This window comes from Momordica charantia (genome assembly GCF_013281855.1).
Source record: "Momordica charantia cultivar OHB3-1 chromosome 11 unlocalized genomic scaffold, Mcharantia_2.0 BLBB01000011.1, whole genome shotgun sequence".
Classification (NCBI taxonomy): Eukaryota; Viridiplantae; Streptophyta; class Magnoliopsida; order Cucurbitales; family Cucurbitaceae; genus Momordica; species Momordica charantia.
In genome coordinates, this window is record NW_028275159.1 from 20,185,931 (window position 1) to 20,205,146 (window position 19,216).

At 32.5% G+C, this 19,216-nt stretch overlaps 1 protein-coding gene across 5 annotated transcripts; it reads left to right on the forward strand.

The window, feature by feature from the left end:
- The first annotated feature begins 2,278 nt into the window (after positions 1-2,278).
- Positions 2,279-11,992, forward strand: LOC111023987 (glucose-6-phosphate isomerase, cytosolic). Of its 5 annotated transcripts, none has more exons than XM_088119741.1 (25): positions 2,280-2,460; positions 2,606-2,797; positions 4,578-4,647; positions 4,720-4,796; positions 4,960-5,041; positions 5,120-5,167; positions 5,424-5,579; positions 5,650-5,746; positions 5,923-5,965; positions 6,804-6,871; positions 6,981-7,065; positions 7,976-8,024; positions 8,861-8,933; positions 9,033-9,093; positions 9,733-9,799; positions 9,985-10,041; positions 10,125-10,178; positions 10,254-10,382; positions 10,578-10,641; positions 10,769-10,842; positions 11,017-11,070; positions 11,149-11,217; positions 11,331-11,420; positions 11,508-11,615; positions 11,735-11,992. In XM_088119741.1, exons 3-25 carry the CDS (start codon positions 4,597-4,599, stop codon positions 11,783-11,785), a joined length of 1,707 nt encoding a protein of 568 aa, XP_087975867.1. In that variant the 5' UTR covers positions 2,280-2,460; positions 2,606-2,797; positions 4,578-4,596; the 3' UTR covers positions 11,786-11,992. The 5 variants fall into 5 exon arrangements, with proteins under 5 accessions (XP_087975870.1, XP_087975867.1, XP_087975869.1 ...); XM_088119743.1 differs by having other exon boundaries at positions 2,637-2,797; XM_088119740.1 differs by having other exon boundaries at positions 2,712-2,797.
- Positions 11,993-19,216: the final 7,224 nt, after the last annotated feature.

The window sequence follows — 19,216 nt, forward strand, 5'->3', positions numbered from 1 at the left end:
CCACTAATATCCCTTTGTTTTTTTAATTTTATTTAAAAAATCATAATTTAAGAAAAAGACTTTCATCTTAATTTTCTCCATATTTGGAAAATAGCTTGATGAATTACCTACAACATGATGGACATATTCTTGTAATGCAATAATTTAAAACAAAATAATTATAAAACAAATAAAACCCTAATTATACATATCCCAAAATTTGGATTTTTAAAGCCATATATTTCGCCATGCAAATGACAAAACATATGAGTTTCATGTAATTTATATCTTCACTTTTAGGTTTCTATTAATTTAATAATTTTTTATCGATTTAGTTTATATTAAATTTAAATATTATTTTATAGAACGTACGAAGATGAAACACGATAAGTTAAATGACATTTTAATCGATTTTAATATAATTTTAAACTTTTAGACTTTAAATGACATTTTAATCCAAATTTAAAATAAAAAAACAAAAAATTTAATCACATCTTAATTAAATTTTGCAATATTAATAAAATAACAATATATAAATTAAAATATAAATTAAATTAAATTAAAAAAATAAAAAGGTGAAAGTCGCAGACAATGTACGCAATTTCCGCCTCATCACCTGACACGTCACATATACACATTTGCATGGAAATCGCAGGCATTGTACCCGAGTTTTGACTTTTATTTTGACATAACCTATTTTTGTCAATAGTTTTGAAAACCTAACTTACATTTGAATTTATTTATTTAAAATATATTTATTTTGTAGTTATTTTTAAACTAACATTATTTTTGTAATTTATTTTTAAAATTAGATTATTTTAAATCTTTGTCGGTACTTTCTTTCTTTTTTATTTATTTCTTATTTACATCTTTCATTTCTCTCATTCTTTAACTTTTATTTGCTAATTCTTTATTTCTTCATCTTGTTTCCTTTTTTCCTCTTTCATTGTTTTTTTTACATCTTAATTTTCTTTTCTTTTTTTTTTATTGAAAACAGCAACATCTTTATTAATTCAAAAGTTCACTATGGATAAAATTGACAAAACTACTGTATGTTGGAACCAACTTGGAAAACAGGTGTTGCGAATATCAGAAACACGACAAAAGCCAGCCTTTCCAGCAATTTTCTTATTTTAGTACAATATATATATGCATTTAAATTTATGACTTTTTGATTGGGATATACATCTTAACCAATAAGTTATGGTACGTTTATATTTGATATCCTTACTTTCTTTTGTTAATGTAATTATTATTTCATTTTTTCTCTTTCTTCAAACCAATAAAATTTGTATTCGACTAGTTTTATATCTTATTCTCTATTGTGATTTGTAGATTTCTAAAATAAGAAAGAATGTTTGTTATTTTATTTTGATATTTTTATTTTGTTTGTAATTTTATTTTCAAATAGTTTAATAATTGTTTTTAATTATATTTTATTTGTTACCTATTTTGATATGTTGTTTTTTATTTGTAACTTTCTTTCAAATAAAAACAAAAATTTAAAAAGTAGATACTTCACAATACTTAAAAAGTGATATAAAAAAACTTAAAAAGTAAATTCAACATATAAAAATTCAACATATTTTATTTGTTACCTATTTTATTACACAACTTTTTTTTATAGAATAATAAAATATGATTAATTAATTTACATATATTAAAAAATATGTCATGAACTTATTTGAAAATTCCATTTTATTGAATTAAAAATGAAAAAATTAAACATAACATATCTGAAGATTTATTTCTTCACGTGGGGATGAATGCATTAAAATATTTTATGCATTAAAAAAAAAGAAAAAAGAAATAAAATGATTAGAATTGAATAGATAAAAAGAAAGTAATAAAGAACCACCGAAATTAAAAATAGATTGAAAAGCCATACATAATTTAATGGTGAAATAAAAATAGTTGAAGTTCAAACGTTCTACCGCAAAAATGAAAATTTTCAATTAGAAGGAAGAAAATTAAAGAATGAAAATTGAGAATAAGAAAAGCAGATGTAAATAACAATGAAATGAGAAATAGGTTAAAAAATGAATAAAAATAATAATCACAGGTAAGAGTAATAAATAAGAGAGAAAATGTATACCATTAAATGAAGAGAGAGAAATTAAAAAAATTAAAATAGGTTGAATAAATATTACTTCTAAACTGCGTGGAACCCATATAAAATATATCTTTTTTTATTTTTTATAAGAATAAAGATACTTGATTTGTGACCCTTTTAAATGAAAGGAATATATAAATTTTCTATACAAGGACTAGAAATTTTCTCCGACGAGACGTTGGAATGGCATCCGAGTCGGATCCGCATCAGATGCCATACTCACGTGTCACTTCCAAGCCGAAGCCCATAGTACCTGTTCCTCCCACTTCCCACTTCCCCATGGTTTTGCTCTTCAAAAATCAAAATTTTCTCTCTTTCCCTGTTATTCCATCACTGTAATCTCCGAAGAAATTCTCTGTCTCTCTCAGGTACCTTCCACTTTCTTCATTGTTTGTTTGTTTTCTTTTTCTTCTAATCGTATATCTTTATATATTCCAATCCCTTTTTCCCTTTTTCTTTCCGAACAAGAATCTTTCCGAATCCATGCTACATTGAAGTTTGGTTTTCGTTCAGTGTTGTGCTCCATTTTGGATTTTGCATACAGTGTAGTGGTCGAATCTCGTGAGAACTATCTACAGAAGGGAAATCAATCTCGATTTTATATTTCCATTCGTATTAGGTCTTTGATTTGAAACCATCCTGCTCAAGGGAGCTTCGATCTCACCTCACGCCGACTTCGAATCGATTGTGGCCACTCGAATCGAGGTATGTTCCTCCAATTTGATTGTAGTTATTATTTCTTTTTGTTTGTTTTGCTGTTGAAAGATATTTGGAAGTGATTAGTTCCTGATTATAGTGATTGTTTGCCCCAATTGGATGTTTAGAAGTGAATTAATATTATCTCCGCCTGTTCTTCTTCATCGGAGCCCTGCCATACAAACGATTATAAAAGTGTTACAAAACATAATGCAACAAAAGAACTTCCAAGTAGCTTCAATCTTTTCTCAATACACAAACTGACTCAAGGTCAGCCCATTTGAAGGTTACACGAAAAAGCCAAAAAGGGAATAAATGTGGCTAATAACTATTTTCTCTACAAGCCAAATAAAGCAATGGAAAGTGGTTCTTAGCTTTGTAAATGAGTGAAGAGTACATAAGGTAAGTAAGAGAAATAGGAAAAAAAAATAGCTGCTGTCATGAAGGACAAAAAAGTCAGCACTGCTACAATCTTTCAATGGGAAAGGTTAAGCTGTCAAAGTCAATTTTGGGAGGTTATTTCCCAATCTTTGCCTTTATGTTATGCTAATTTATGGTAAACTAAAGCAATGGATGGGCAATTAAACATACCAATAAAAATGGTACACGGACATGGTTAATGATAGTAACTTTGCTGTCATTAGCAATCAAGGGGAAGCAATTGGCAAAGGACGATTTTGATGGCTGTCCTCTTCACATTGTTGCACAGTTTCAACATCTTCTCCATTTTCTGTGTAGAATGAAGAAAACAAAAAAGAAATAGAAGTAAAAAAGGCATAGGAATCATCTCTCTTTCAATTTGCTGCTACAATAACCAAAAGTTTGATTGATTAATACAGAAAATTTTTATTGGAAATTATCAACAATAGTTAACAATAATTTGAACTTTGAAGTATAAGAACCTTATTAGTCAGTCTACAATCTACTATTGACGGTTAATTAACAACTTATTATTCTTCCTTAGTAGACTGGTTAGATAATTGATTGAAACCTAGATATCTGTTATCAATAGTCAGAAAGTAAAAAAATCAGTAACTTACTTTTGATATTGATAGAATCAATCTCTTGATGAAGTTAAGCAATAATTGGTCATTCTTTGCAATTGAAACCAGCCGATTATTTGCAATCATTAGATGATATCTTATGTTTTCATATGTACTATTCTTTGCCATTTGAGTTAATTAGTAAGTGGCTACTTTAAAATAAAAAATAAATAAAGGACCTTCTTGCAAAAACCTCAAAAGTGACGCCTTATTTAGAAAGCTCTTTCTCTACTTTTTTAACACAGTGATCCCATGTTGGATCACTATCTTTCTCTTTACTGCCTTCTACCATTCTTTTTCTTTGTAGAATAAAAATAAATAGTAAGAATGGTAAAAGAAAAACCTGAAAATATGAGTCCACTTGAGAGTTGAGAGCACCAGATTCTCTATTGTAACAAGTAGCTTTTTGTTTTTGTTTCTGTGATGTGTAGCTTGCTTTCTGTGATGTGTGTTGTATATTAATAAATAAAATAAAACAAATTTGGTTATATTATATAATTTAAAAATGTTAAAACTCTTTTCACCTCCCTCCAGCCCATTGGTACCCAATTTACTTTTAAATTTTATTAAATCCCAGCCAACCTAAATTTCTCTCTCTCTAATCCACACCGTTTGCCTTCTTAGATCTTCCCATCTCACGCCCTAATTTCTTCTGCCGCTTATTCTTCTTCTTCTTCTTCTTTCTTCGTACGTTTTTAACAACATTGTGACTGTTACTGAAATTGTGAAAATAACGTCTCTTGTAGGTGATTTTGCTTGTTTGAAATGGCTTCTTCTGCTCTAATCTCTGATACCGAGGAATGGAAGAACTTGAAGGTACTTGGATAGTGAAGTTGAATTTAAGCTTTGTATGTATTATCATAGTGCTGAATCTTATCTTGTCCGCAGGCTCATGTTGAGGACATTAACAAGACCCATCTACGTGATTTGATGAGTGATGTTGCCCGATGCAAATCCATGATGGTGTATGATGATCATAGCCTTTTTGGTTTCCCTGGATTTTTAGTTTGTATTCATACCATTTTATGATGAATTCATAAGTTAGATTGTTCAATGTAATTATGGTTGTTCTATTTTAATTTGATAAGATATTTTATTGATGATGCTAAGTCTTTGTTACTTTGTTAGTGAGCATGATGGGTTATTGTTGGATTATTCACGACAACGGGCCACCCTTGACACCATTGGAAAGCTATTTAAGTTGGCAGAGGTGGGATTTGCTCATTGTTATTATGGATGGATGGAAATTGTTGTTCTCTAATAACTTTTGGCATCTTGCTCAATTCAGGTGGCCAATCTGAAGGCAAAAATTAACCGGATGTTCAATGGGGAACATGTAAGTGCAGGTTTTCTTTTCATTTCTAATCCATGCAAACAATTTTTTTGAATCAATAGTAATGATCCAGTAGTCATCCATTCTTCAGGAAGCAAATGTTGGCATTGTAATTCATTTGCCTTACTTGTGCATGAAGAGTATATAAGTTCTTCTCTGCCTTGTTCTAGAGTGTCTAAACTTTGTATCATCAATCTTTAACATTGGAAAATAAAAGAAGAATAATTATTCTTTCTATCCTCGTTCTTGTGGCCTTTAGATAAACAGCACCGAAAATAGGGCAGTGCTGCATGTTGCTCTTCGTGCTTCCAGAGATGCAACAATACAGAGTAACGGAAAGAATGTTGTGCCTGATGTTTGGAAAGTTCTTGATAAGATCCAGGAGTTCTCTGAGAGAGTTCGCAATGGTTCTTGGGTAAATCTGTGTTTCTTATTCTTCGGCTCTAATGCACTTTGCACTTCTAACACTTTACAAGTTATGGTAGGTTGGAGCCACAGGAAAACCTCTGAAGGATGTTGTTGCTATTGGCATTGGTGGCAGCTTCTTGGGGCCGCTGTTCGTGCACACTGCACTTCAAACAGGTTTTCAAGATATTTCTTCCCCTCGTATATCTTCATTTTCGTAGTCCATTGACTAGAATCATTTCTTAATTCTTCACTCGTTTAAAAAATGATAAATTCGAAAATAGTCAATTTTGAAAAAAATTTATCTTAGACAAGGAAGCTTTGAAGCATTTTTTTTTTCATGGTATTTACAGATCCAGAGGCTATTAATTCTGCAAAAGGACGTCAGTTACGTTTGTAAGTACTCCTGTGACACTCTCTCTGTCAATGGGACAATATGCAATCTGCTTTAGAGAGCTATAATTTCATCTTGTTGGAAAATTGTAAAAGGAGTTGGAATTTTCAGAAACAACAAAACTATAACTAGTCAATAGATGAATTATTAATATATGAAAAAGGTTTAGATGTAATTTCTAGGTTGAAGCATGTCAATGCAATATATATCTTCAAGAAGATATGCCCCTACTGCACTGGGTTAGTTGAACCAAGATGCAACAATCCTTTTGAATCTCAAACCACCTGCATGTTAAAAAAAAGTAAGTCAAAGTGTTAGGTGGTTTTAGTAACTTTGTAAAATTAACATTAAGTATAAAAGGTCTCTGTAAAGTGTCAATTTTGGGGGAAAAAAGGATAAGTTTGTGATATTAACCGATCATTTTTCATTTTAAAAGTACACTCATGGATACTCTGTTTTATTTGAGTGAAAATCTCTTTTTTCTTTGATCTTCTTCCTCTTTTTCTTTCTTATTTTACTGCTGCTTTGTATTGTATATCATCTTTCTCGATGATATACTTTCTAGTTTCTATGCTCTAAAAGAAATTTCAAAGGACATGTCATTGTCTATGGGCAACAGGAGAAAGTTTGTGATATTAACAGGTCATCCTGCTAATTTTTTTTTGTGATGAGAACATTATTCTATTCATGGTTGGTTGGTCGGTAGGTATGGTAGCATTTTAGGTCCATTTAATAAAGTGGTTGATATGATATTTAAAATTTGTGGTTTTCCAATTTTACTTTTTGGTGATATTGGGAATCCGGCTAAAAGATTTCACCATTTCTATGCTGTTCTTGCAGTCTTGCGAATGTTGACCCAATTGATGTGGCGAGAAATATAACTGGGTTAAACCCTGAAACTACTTTAGGTAGGTTTCTTATTCATTGAACAGTTCATTTTGGCAAGACAATTATTGTTCAAACTTCTACTTTTCATTATTACCTTCTTCATTAGTTAGTTATTTAATATGTTTGCAGTTGTGGTGGTTTCAAAGACTTTTACCACTGCTGAAACTATGTTAAATGCCCGGACACTGAGGGAGTGGATTTCTGCTGCTCTAGGGTTAGTGAAGTCATCTACTACATTATTCTTATGGCTGTTTTGGATTCTTGCTTCATCAGGCGTTGCATGGTATAGTTTTGTGGATAGATTTGAGAGGCTGAGATAGCATTTTTATATCATTTCAACAACTAAGTAGAATATCTCACTCAGTCACACTTGATGATGCGGGATTGGTTTACTTATTCAAATGATTAGTTTTCTTATCATCTATGCTCGATTTGATTTGATTCCCTTGAGTGCCCTTGAATTTTTTGAATTTTGGTAGTCTAAGTTTAGCCAAGACCATGAAATACGTTTTTCCATGATTCAATAGGAAACAGAGGATATTGTATGTGTGTGTATGCATATAGAATCCTGAAATAGGAGGAATTTCCAATGGGAAAACATGCGTACAGATGTTTTTTGGGATAATGTTAAATAAATCGTCCTCAAATGACTATTTTCAAACAATGAGGAACCCATTAATTGATTAAACTTGGGAGTACCGAGAAGAAGCATGGTATTTAACATTAATGGGATCCTCATTCTTTCTTATTAAGACGTAAAAAATTTGGATAGTTCTTGTTATGTGCTTGTTTAATTCTACATCATATATCATGTGGCGATTTCCCATATCTTTGGTTCATATGTTTATAATAAATTATTTAACCATCTTAACACCAAAGATGAGAAATAATAAGTTTGGAGGTATATTTTGTGCCAATTATTCATAAATCACCCATCAATTTTGTCATCTTTTTAGATGGTTTTTTAATTTGATAAATTGAGATATAATTTCTTTTACCTAATTTCATGGGAATATAAAAACAACAATTAGGGAAAGTAATAGTCATGTTTCTAATCCTCGTATCATTATGTCATTTCTCACAGATAAAAACTTGGATCATGACACTTTTTTTTTTAATCTCAGGCCTTCAGCTGTTGCAAAGCATATGGTAGCAGTTAGCACAAACCTTCCGGTATTGTCATTTATCTGATCTTTAGTACTGTTGGATGGGAACCAGAGCACCTCCATGCCCTGTGACCCATTGCATGTTTATTTTTCTTGGACATTTTTTTTGTTGAAGCACTACAGATCTCGGGGATAGATGTTCATGCTGTTCAATTTGTGTGCTTGCTCCTTTCCTGCAATCTTTACTTTAAAAATCTTTGGATTTCACAGCTTGGCTTACTTCAATTTGTGGAAATATTTTGTACGTCCCTCATTGCCACTTTCCAGTTGCTTAGCATACCATGGAGGACATGTTCTAGTTTTAGTTAGTCAAAGTTAAGTGAGAAATGCATTGGGCCACACCAGCTGGCAGCCTTTTGGAGCTTAAGCTTGATGTGAAAAGAAAGTGTGTGCTTCAGTGAGGTGAGACATAATAATATATAAAATATATTAACAATTTAATACTACAAACATGAGTTAAAGAAAAATACCAAACGATGTAAGATTTCTTTAGGAAATTGGGTTTAGTATAGGAATTTTGTCTACTTTATTCCTTGTACTAGAAAAGGAGGGGGGCAAAAGAGAAAAGAAAACAATATGAGGCAAAAATTTGTGGTGTGTGATACAGTGCCGAGAAGTGGTCACTTCACCTCATATGAGGCGAGGCACCCTTGGCATGCCTTTTAAGTTTGTGTTATTTTCCAAAATTCTCCTGCACATTTTCTGCAGTATTCTTGGTTCATGTTTCCGCTGACCCATTTGCTCCTGCTTTAAGTTTAACAATGTATGTTGGTTTTGTTCCTTAAATAAATTTTCATGGCTTCACCACTTCCAGTATAATTACTGGTAGATTTTCTGATGCAGCTTGTAGAGAAGTTTGGTATTGATCCTAATAATGCCTTTGCATTCTGGGACTGGGTTGGTGGACGGTACAGTGGTAAAAATTTCTTGCTCATTCAAAATTCTTCTGTGGTTTCCATGCTTTTGATTGGCAATCTTACGATGAAACAGTTAAAAGTGTGAAGTTTGGTTGCAGTTTGCAGTGCTGTAGGAGTGTTGCCTTTGTCTCTTCAATATGGCTTCTCAGTTGTTGAAAAGTATGGTTCCTTGTTATTCTAAAATATAGTTTTACCTCTTGTTGTATTCAACATGGATAAAATCGTGTTGTTTCTATGGCTGCTTAGAAACTGCACGTGGTTAGAATTGGATTTTGGGGGGGGGGGGGTTGGGAATCTGTATTTTAACAAAGCTGAAAAATAGTTCACGTCTAAGTTGATGATGAAGAGTTTTGTTCCTATATTCCATTGAGTGTTGCCCATTTTATGCTTTCCTGATGCTGATCTGACTGAATTTCTTAATTTGGTAAATCTAAAAATAACTATACTTCAATCAGTATTACCTCCAGTCGGAATTTAACAACCCTAATGTCCTTACAAGTGTTGGTGACTTAGCTTTTGATCTTTTCCTCAATCAATCTGCAGTATGAGTAACGTTTGCTATGTGATCAAACAGCTACTTCAAGTCAAGCTTAAAACCCTTGGATCTATAATGAAATACAACAAAAATGGAGAAAGAAAAGAAAGAAAGATTAATTTGTTCTGTAATTTAGTGTACCAGTTGCTTAAGTCCTGTAATAAGAAATAATATATTGTTTTCTGATCTAAGAAGCTAATACATTCTATTAATCTTTTCCGAATTTGAGATGTGTAAGAGATGATGTATTTTGTTACCTACAGATTCTTGAAGGGAGCTTCAAGCATAGACCAGCATTTCTATTCCTCGCCTTTCGAGAAAAATATTCCAGTAAGTAGGGATGATCCCCTCTGCTTTCCTCACTCTCCTTTCTTCGGTGGTTTTTTTTTTTTTTTTCCTTTTCTAGTTTTGGTTGTATTTATTTGTTTATGCATTTGGCCACAACGTTTACATTCTTTTTCTACATTGTAGTTGTGCATTTCCTGACATTTCCTAAAACATTTGTCATTATTCAGGTGCTTTTGGGATTGCTGAGCGTATGGAATGTTTCTTTTCTTGGACATGCTGCGAGAGTAAGTTCTTGTGATTTTATTTGTTTGAAGTTTTAGTTCTCATCTGTTTTTCATTTATCCTAATAACATCTGTTACTTCTCAGGCCATCTTACCCTATTCCCAGGCTTTGGAGAAGTTTGCTCCACACATTCAGCAGGCATGCAGCTAAACAATTCTTCAAGTATTTTGCCCTCTGTGATAAATTCTAAATGCTCATTCCACTTTACTCTAGGTTAGCATGGAGAGTAATGGCAAAGGGGTTTCAATTGATGGCGTTCCACTCCCTTATGAGGCCGGAGAAATCGACTTTGGCGAACCTGGAACTAATGGCCAACACAGTTTCTACCAGTTAATTCACCAAGTATGTACAAACACAAAATAATCTTCTTTTCAGATATTCATGCTCGCACTTCATTTACATTACTGAAAATTGTTTCACAGTAAATGCCACTTTATGCGGGGGGGGGGGGGGGGGGGGGGGAGGCTATTCAGTCTTTAGTTATTGCTATAAATAGACTACTAGTTTATCTAAACTAATTACCTTTGAAAATGTCAGGGACGGGTTATTCCTTGTGATTTTATCGGTGTTGTAAAGTGCCAGCAACCTGTTTACCTAAAAGGTATCTGAACGCTGATTTTAGTTGAGGGAAAACTTCGTTAATGGATGCTGGAAAGAAAGCCAGAATGCTAATTCCTCCCCATTGAGGGTTTCTTCTTGCAATATCCAATTTTCCATTTGTCTTGCAGGCGAGGTCGTGAGCAATCATGATGAGCTCATGTCTAACTTTTTTGCACAGCCAGATGCCCTAGCCTATGGGAAGGTCAGTTTTTACACTACAAGTACTGTGAAAAAACCATTCTTCTATCATGACAATCATATATATTGAAAAAACTCTGGACTAATTTTGTATTTCTCCCTCCCCCATTTCTGGAAATTGAGTGGGAACTCATGACGTTCATCTCTAAATATAACTTGAACATCGACTTTTTTATAGACACCGGAGCAACTGCACAAGGAGAATGTTCCAGAGCATCTTATTTCCCACAAGGTGACACACTTTGATGTTAACTTGTGTTATCTATCCTTTAGAGTGGAATCAACAACCTAACGTATCCCTTTTCTTCAGACATTTTCTGGCAACCGGCCTTCTCTTAGCATTCTTCTCCCATCATTGAATGCTTACAACATTGGTCAAGTATGCCATCTGATATACTTTTTACTTTATTTTGGAAAATACCCTCTTTCGAAGTTTGTCCATTCAACTTACTCGTACTTTTGATGCGACAACTGATTATATTTAATCCCCAGTTGCTGGCGATCTACGAGCATAGGATTGCTGTAGAAGGTTTTGTTTGGGGCATCAATTCTTTTGACCAGTGGGGAGTTGAATTGGGGAAGGTATATGCTTTTCCTAACGTGTTCATGTTTTTTTTCCTTGAGCTGCCAAGTCCAGCAATACTAAATATATTTCATGTGTGAATGCAGTCACTTGCTACCCAGGTCCGTAAGCAACTTAACGCATCCCGAACAAAGGGAGGATCAATTGAAGGCTTTAATTTCAGTACAACAACATTGTTGAAGAGATATCTAGAGGTATGATTATCCCAACAAAGTGTTGAATTTTACTGTTGATGCTTGTAAATTAAGCACTTGAATGCTCTGCTCTGCATCTAGAGGCTTTTATGATTTTTTTGGCTCATCTTGTTTTGCAGGCAAGTTCGGATGTTCCATCTGATCTTCCTACTCTTCTACCCAGAATTTAACCTGCAGCTGGCCAAGAATTTTGATGTCGAATAACATAAACCGATTATGTATTTTGCTTAAGTTTATGCTGAGAGTGACTATTTCTTTCCCGAGAAAATCTTCGACATTGTGCAGTGGGTACAATTGCAGTGCTGCCCCCTCTTTTGTCATGCTGAGGAACAGTTGCATTTTCCAGGCATTTGAAATGAAAATAAATTGTTGAAAGATATGCATTTCTACACTTCATTTCTTAGATCAGCATTTGGTATTGGTGGGTTTCTGATTCGTTCTACGTGGAAATCTAATCTAGACCAGAGATTGAATCGGAAATGGATGAAAATCAAGTAATTCAGGACTTGTTTGATAACCATTTTAGTTTTTGGTTTTTGATTTTTCTTGTTTTTGGTTTTTGGTTTTCTGTTTTTAAAAAACAAAAAGAACTATATATGTTTGATTACTATTTTTTGTTTTTTGTTTTTAAAAAACAGAAAACCAAAACCAAAACATGTTCGGTAATCATTTTTTGTTTTTTGTTTTTAAAAAGTTAGAAAATTGAAAATACATATTAGAGAGAGAAAATTTTATGTAGAGTAGAGATGACAATGATGTGGGTGCGAGTGAGGATGCTCTTCCCCATTTTCGTACTCATGAAAATTTTTAGTCTCCGTCTCCACCTTGTTCTTGGGTTCGAGAGATGTTCTCAAGAAAAATTATCGAAAATTATTGGTTTTATAATTGTTTTTAAGTATTTTTAGAATTTAAGTATAAAAAAGTGTAATAAATATAGATTAATTATTTAAAAAATGGAATTGGGGACGGGGATGGGGTCGGGACATGCATTTCCTATTTACTGGACCCGACCTTGTGGAAATTTTTGTCTTTCCCCTAATGTAAAGACATGAAAATACAAGTTTAGAGAAAAATTACAGTGGAAACAAATTTAGAGATAACATGATTCAAAATATAATAAAAGATTAAATTTTAGAGAGAAAAGTTAGGAAAAATATTAGAGAAATGAAACTTGTCTGTTAGAAAAAAAATACAAATTTGGGGAGAGACAAATAATAATAAATATTCAAAATATGAAAATTTTAGAGAGAAAAAGAAAGTTTGTAGAGAGAAATTTAGAAATAAAAAAATTCTAGAGGGAGAAATAAATTTTTTAGAGATAAATATGAGAGAAAAAAAAAGTTGAGTATTAGAAGAAAAATCAGATTTTGAAAAACAAAAATCTGTTTTTGAAAACTACTTTTTTTTGTTATTTGAAATTTACATAAAATTTCAAAATGGTTTTTGAAAAAATAAAAAATAAAAATTTGAATTGGTTATCAAACAACTTTATTTTTGAAAAACTAAAAACCGAAAATCAAAAACCAAAAACAAAATGGTTATCAAACGGGCCCTCGGTGATTGAAGTAGCAGATGCAAAACGAAGTTCTAACTAATATATGATAATTATATGTGTAGATAGGGGTCATTTTAATTTTATTTGATATTTGTTGTGTTGTATTTGTTATATGTCACTAAAATTACAAAAAATATAAAAATAACAAAGACTAAAATAATAATCCATTCGAAATTGAAATTATGAATTTGGAAGAGAATTTAATTTTAAAAGATAAAATATCCCATTTAATTTCTCTCCATATTCCCTCATCCATAATTTTCTCCCACTTCCTTTTCTTTTTCTCACTCCCAATTATACCTTACTTCTTCCTCATTCTCAACCATATCTCTCCTCTCTCACATTTTCCTTGTTTCCAACTAGTTTTCTTCCTCCCTCTCCAATCTTCTTCTTCACATTTTCCCGCTCTCCATTTTTTCTCCCATCAACCCTCCCACACATTCTCTCACAAAATGGGAGAAGAAATACACAGGGGAGGAATGTAAGTAAATTTCTCTGGAATATCCCAATCTTCTCTACAAAAATCTCCATTTTTTTAGTTGAGTGTATCATCTCCAAAACCTCTGGTTCTCTCCAAAATCTCTATCTCATCACCTCTCACAAAATAATCTCCATGTCTAAAAATTATTTTGAAATGGCCTCAAATCAAACCAACATCTACATAAAAGTTTGAAATTATCTTCCAGGTTATTTTATTTATTTGTCATTATTATTTTAAATTAAAATGGGAGAGAAGGTCATTTTGTTGCACTTTTTTGTTTGGATATATATTCTGTTGCCTGTCCTGTGTTTTGAGATTTACTGCCTCTTCATCCTTTGGGAAATTAAATCAATTTGAATGTAATATCATTTAATTATAACTATTAGATGGCATGGAGTATCTAATTTATTTTCAAGCTACTCATTATTTTGTAGGATTTAAATTTATGATGTTATGCAGTTGTATATACATATTTTTATATTTCTTACATCCACTGGAAATTCCATGCGTCTAAGCAAAATAAAAATAGAAAATCAAGTGCATTTTTTTTTCTAAAATTTCAAAATAAATATTTAATTTCCAAGGTTGAGTAGTGTTCTCTTTATGAATTTTTGTTAAAATCTCATAAATACATGAAATTCCTCTCAAAAATTAATTTTTACAAAATTCTGAAACCAATTTCTTGAAACAACATAAACCAAATTTGAGAATTAGTAGTGTTCTTTGTGGGTTTTCTTAAAATTCATAAATACATAAAATTCTCGTGCAAATAAAAATATAAAAATTTCCATAATTTTGAAAAAAAGTAGTGTTATCTTTCTGGATTTTATAAATTTCATAAATACATGAAATTTCCGTTTTAAAATAAATTTCAATAATTGAAAGTAAAATTTTCATTAAACAATTAAAAATGAAATTAAAGTCACTCACAATTTTTTTAAACAAATAAATTGGAGATTGAGTATTTTTTTAAAAGTATTTATTAAATTTCTTAAATACATGAAATTTCTGTCAAAATAAAATTTCATATTTGAAATGACATTTATGCCTCTATTGTAATTAATTCATATTTTATTTCTAAAATGTAGATTAATAAACCTGAGACATTTTAAAATAAAATAATATAATTTTTTGTAGACCTTTAATAATTTAATAAATTGGATAATAAGAATAAAATACTGGTAACCGTTTCGGCGCTCTGCGTTCATGATACTGGGGTGGGCTTCCTTGATATTAAGGTGGCAAAGCGGTCGGGAATTGGCTGAGGAAGAGGAAGAACCTGAACTTTTATTATCTCTAGCTGTTGGAATAGGGGCGGTTGAAGAAAGTCGTTTGGAGATTCAAACGCCCGCCCTGATCAATGCGAAATTGATCGAGATGGGATCATGATTTTCTTGGAAATGCGTAAGTAAGAGGAGATGGGAGTAAGCGGGCGTTCTATATACTATGAAAAACCTTTTGAATTTCTTTCATTTTATAGAAACTTGTGATGCACTTCTATAACCTTTCTAGTGAAGTTCACTCCTTTGGTATTGAAACAACTATGATTTTAGCAGCAGAAATTGTTGTAGGGTGCAAACACCTTCCCTACACACAAATGACCCCCGAACTGATTTGCATAGACCAATTTACTTTTCTTCTAATTGGATGATCAATCACACCCTTAACATGATTGGTGGCGACTCCAAAAATATTTTATTTTAAGAGATCCTTAAAAGAGGGCGTCGGCCAGCGACAATATGTTCAACAAAAATAAGCCTCTTCGACCCCACAAAGATCAAAGTTTGATTGAAATGAAATGCAAAATGGGAAAGCGAACCGGAAATTCTCCATTCCCAAGAAGCTAGAGATGTCTCAAACTCTTGTAGAGCCAAAGCTGTCTTTGCCTCTGGCAGTCGAATCCAAATCCTCGACCTCCAGCACCTTTGGCGTCACTATTTTCTCAAGAATCACTCCCATGGGACCGTTGTAATTAGCATCTATCGTACCTGCACCAACATCGATTGCATGCTTCAAAGTCAAGCCCGATTACGTAACCCCTCCTAGTACGATGTGGTTCGAAGACAAAACAAACAGAAGCTGGTATGTGACGCCTAAGTAGAGAGAAGGGGTACATGGATGTACCGGTACTACATCTGAAATGAGAGGCATCTTGAGATCATAGAAGCATGGTTCAAAAAAGCTTTAAAAAATTGATAGTTGCTACCTATATTAACAAGATGCACTTTTTTTAGTGGCTCAATCATAAGAACTTCAAAGTGAAGCAAGCTTGGCTTGGGGCAATCTTCGATTAGGTGACCTCCTAGTTGATTTACTAGGAAGCATGTGAGTGAGGAAAAAACATGCTCAAATGACTCGTAATAGTTTGTAGAGATAGTCTTCACTCTTCTAAGTACTCAGAAAAAAATGATGGCACAGCTAGGTCGCAAGGGATGAATGCTGGAACAATTAGGACCAAATTCGGATTCCAAATCCTGGTTCGAATCCTGAGCTTGAGGTGTTACACAATGGCTGCAAAATCGCCAAATGCGCTATGTATCAGTTGAATAAAGTTTGTGATATGGAAGATAGATGTGTAAATAAAGGAAGAAATACCAATCTGAGCATAAGTTCCCGTCTGTTCATGGAAGTAACCGAGTCTCTAATGGATCACCTGGAAAGGTAGTAACCAGCGAAGCGCGATGGCAGCATGGCTTTCTTAGATAGCTTCTTTACTCTAAGTAGCATCGAGGAATTGTTGATTTTCTCTAATTTGCTGTTCTCATAAGCAAGCTTTGGGACCTTGGGTGACAGTTCATTGACTTAAGAGTTGCAGTTTTGCTCCACTAATGTTACGACAATGCTGTTAATGGAGGGGAGCAAATCCTCTGTGTCTCCTTCTTGGTATTGAATTGGTTGGGCCTTTAATGGGTTTGGATTTGTGGTTTAGGTTGTTTTTATTCATGGGAGATAATGTCTTGGAATGGCTGTTTTAGAAACTTATTTACACAAATGTCTAAAATTTTCAAATTTTACACTTTTAGATTTTTGCACGTAGGATTTTATTTTAATTTCGATTTTACCCTTATTTATTGCATTTGCATTTATTATGGTTATTTGTTTTTTTTAAATATAAAATATTTAATTCCATAAATTATTATCATAATCCTTTAATTATTGTGGGCCCATACTAATTTTCAACACAAATCTCTTAATTCACCCCTTCAAAACCTTAATTTACTCCTTCAAAAAAAATGATTTTCCCTTAATTCACTTCGTGCTTAATCAAGAACAATTCAAAATCACATAACATCTTTTAAAGTCTCAATAAACATATATCTGCATATTCAAAATCACAGTATATATCTACTTATATATCCGCATATATATATATTCAAAATCACTATAGTATATGTCGCAACGTCATCGCGACGCGGAGCGGCCGACGTCATCCCCTGGTCTCTTTCGAGATAAGGGTTTGGAGTCGCCACCAATCATCTACGAGGTGTGATTGGTCACCTAAAAATAAAAACAAGGTCTGCGAAAACAGATTGTTGGTTCGGGAGTCGACTGAGCGTAGGGAAGGTGTTAGCACCCTACCACACCCGTTCGAAAACGGTACATCTTGTCAAAAATTATCCTATTATTTTATTTGGTCCAAAGAAAAATGTTTTTATTTTATTTTAAATGTCTCATATTATATTAATTTACATTTTGTAATAAAATATGAATTAATAGGTATGAACGCCATTAGGAAAATTAAGCACCTCGAGAATACTGGAAGGTTCCAATTCCCGTCTCGAGAATACTGGAAGGTTCCAATTCCCGTCATTAGAGTTTTTTAAATAATTATTTAGCAAAAAAAATAACAAATAAGAAAAATGAGTGTTGACACTCAACATCTCACCAATGTGCCACCACTTTGAGCTATTAGCTATGTAAAATGAGGAGGCATTCAAAGGCTCAAACTTGAGCACATATATTAAAAACCAAACATCTTACCACCATGCCAATATCATAAGATGTAAACATAGTATTCTTTTACAAGAACAAAGCTTTTTAATTTATTTTTTAAAACTAAAAAAAAAAGAATTTTTTTAAATTAAAAAATATATATAAAAATAACTTTTTATTTATTTCAAATTTAAAGGGATTCTTTAAAAGAAATATTTTTATTTCAAAATTTAACAAAATAAATCAAATTTACTTAAAACAAATTTATTCGTTGAGATTCTTTTCAACAACTATAATTAACAAACTTATTTTAAAAGATTTTACCTTTATTTATTTTCCTAAAACTTGAATTTTATCGCTTTCTTAAAAATATTTTTTTCATTTAAACTTAGTTTTTACTAATTCAAAGAAATTTATTTTAAATTTATTTACAAAATCTTTACTCTTTTTAAAAAGAAATTTACTTTAATAAAATGTTATTTTAAAACAAATTCATTTAACCTTTTATTTATTTTGCATTAAAAAAACATGGCTTAAAACAAAATATTTCCTTTTTAAAATTAACTTTTATTTACCAAAAATAAAAAAACTATTTTTGTAAAAAAAGAAAATCATTTTATCAAAATCATTTACTATTTTTGAAAAACGTATTTAAAAAGTATTACTTTAAACCTTTTTGTTTTTTAAGAAAACTTTAACAGTATCAGATTATACTGTCTACCAGTAACAATTTGTTAATCTTGTTTTCGTCGGGTTTTGCTTGGTTGTGGAGGTCATCGAGGCTTCGCGTGGGTTGATCGTGTATGCTCGTCGATCCTGCGGGATGAGTTACTGGAGTTTATTGTAGAGAGAGAAATAAGGAGTGGTGAGAGGTAGAAGATGAAGAAAAAGGTGACCCTTTTTTAAGGGAGGAATAAAACTAAATTTTTCTAAGGGTCTAGTACTTTCCTTTCTCTGTTGTGTATTCTCTGTGTCTCTATATATTCTTTAAATGGGTGTTTTTTATTCATATTATTGTAAATGAAACTTATTTTAAAAATATTGTAGTTTAATTAAAAATATTAAAAGTATCGTAGGTTTTGAAACTTTTTTTTAAAATATTGTTGTTTTAAAAAACTGAAAACATGGTCGTCTCTCGAAGAGACGACCATGCCACGTGGCGCCCTAAATTTTTTTAAATTTTGAACATGATCGTCTCTTGAAGAGACGACCACCCCTTTTTTTTTATTTTAAACATCCATCAAACGCTCCCAGGCCAACTCCGCCACCTCGACAGCTTCCACCTCCACCATATTCACACCCACCACCAAACCCCTTCCATTCTCAAAGTCGAGCTCAAGTATTTCATCATCTCCATTCTCGATGATCCGATTGTCAGCAGGGTTTTCGCCGAGGCCGGATTTGGGAGCTGCCATATCAAATTGACCATAATGCACCCTCCTCTCTCCCACCAGCCCTCACGATTCTCTCGCTCCCGTTGCCCCTCGATTTTCCTTTGCAACCTCGCCGATTCCGACCCCTCTCACCGCAATTTCACTTTCCCCTTCTCCAGCGGCGGCGACGACGACGCCAATTCCAGGCGAATCGCCGAGGTTTTAACCAAGAAAACTGCGAGAAAGCCTTTGCTAATCA

Coding starts and splice junctions, on each gene's coding strand:
- LOC111023987 (XM_088119744.1), top strand. CDS start 4,597: ATGGCTTCTTCTGCTCTAATCTCTGATACCGAGGAATGGAAGAACTTG. Junction 6,872..6,980: donor AAACCCTGAAACTACTTTAG/GTAGGTTTCTTA, acceptor ATATGTTTGCAG/TTGTGGTGGTTTCAAAGACT. Junction 7,066..7,975: donor TGGATTTCTGCTGCTCTAGG/GTTAGTGAAGTC, acceptor TTTTAATCTCAG/GCCTTCAGCTGTTGCAAAGC.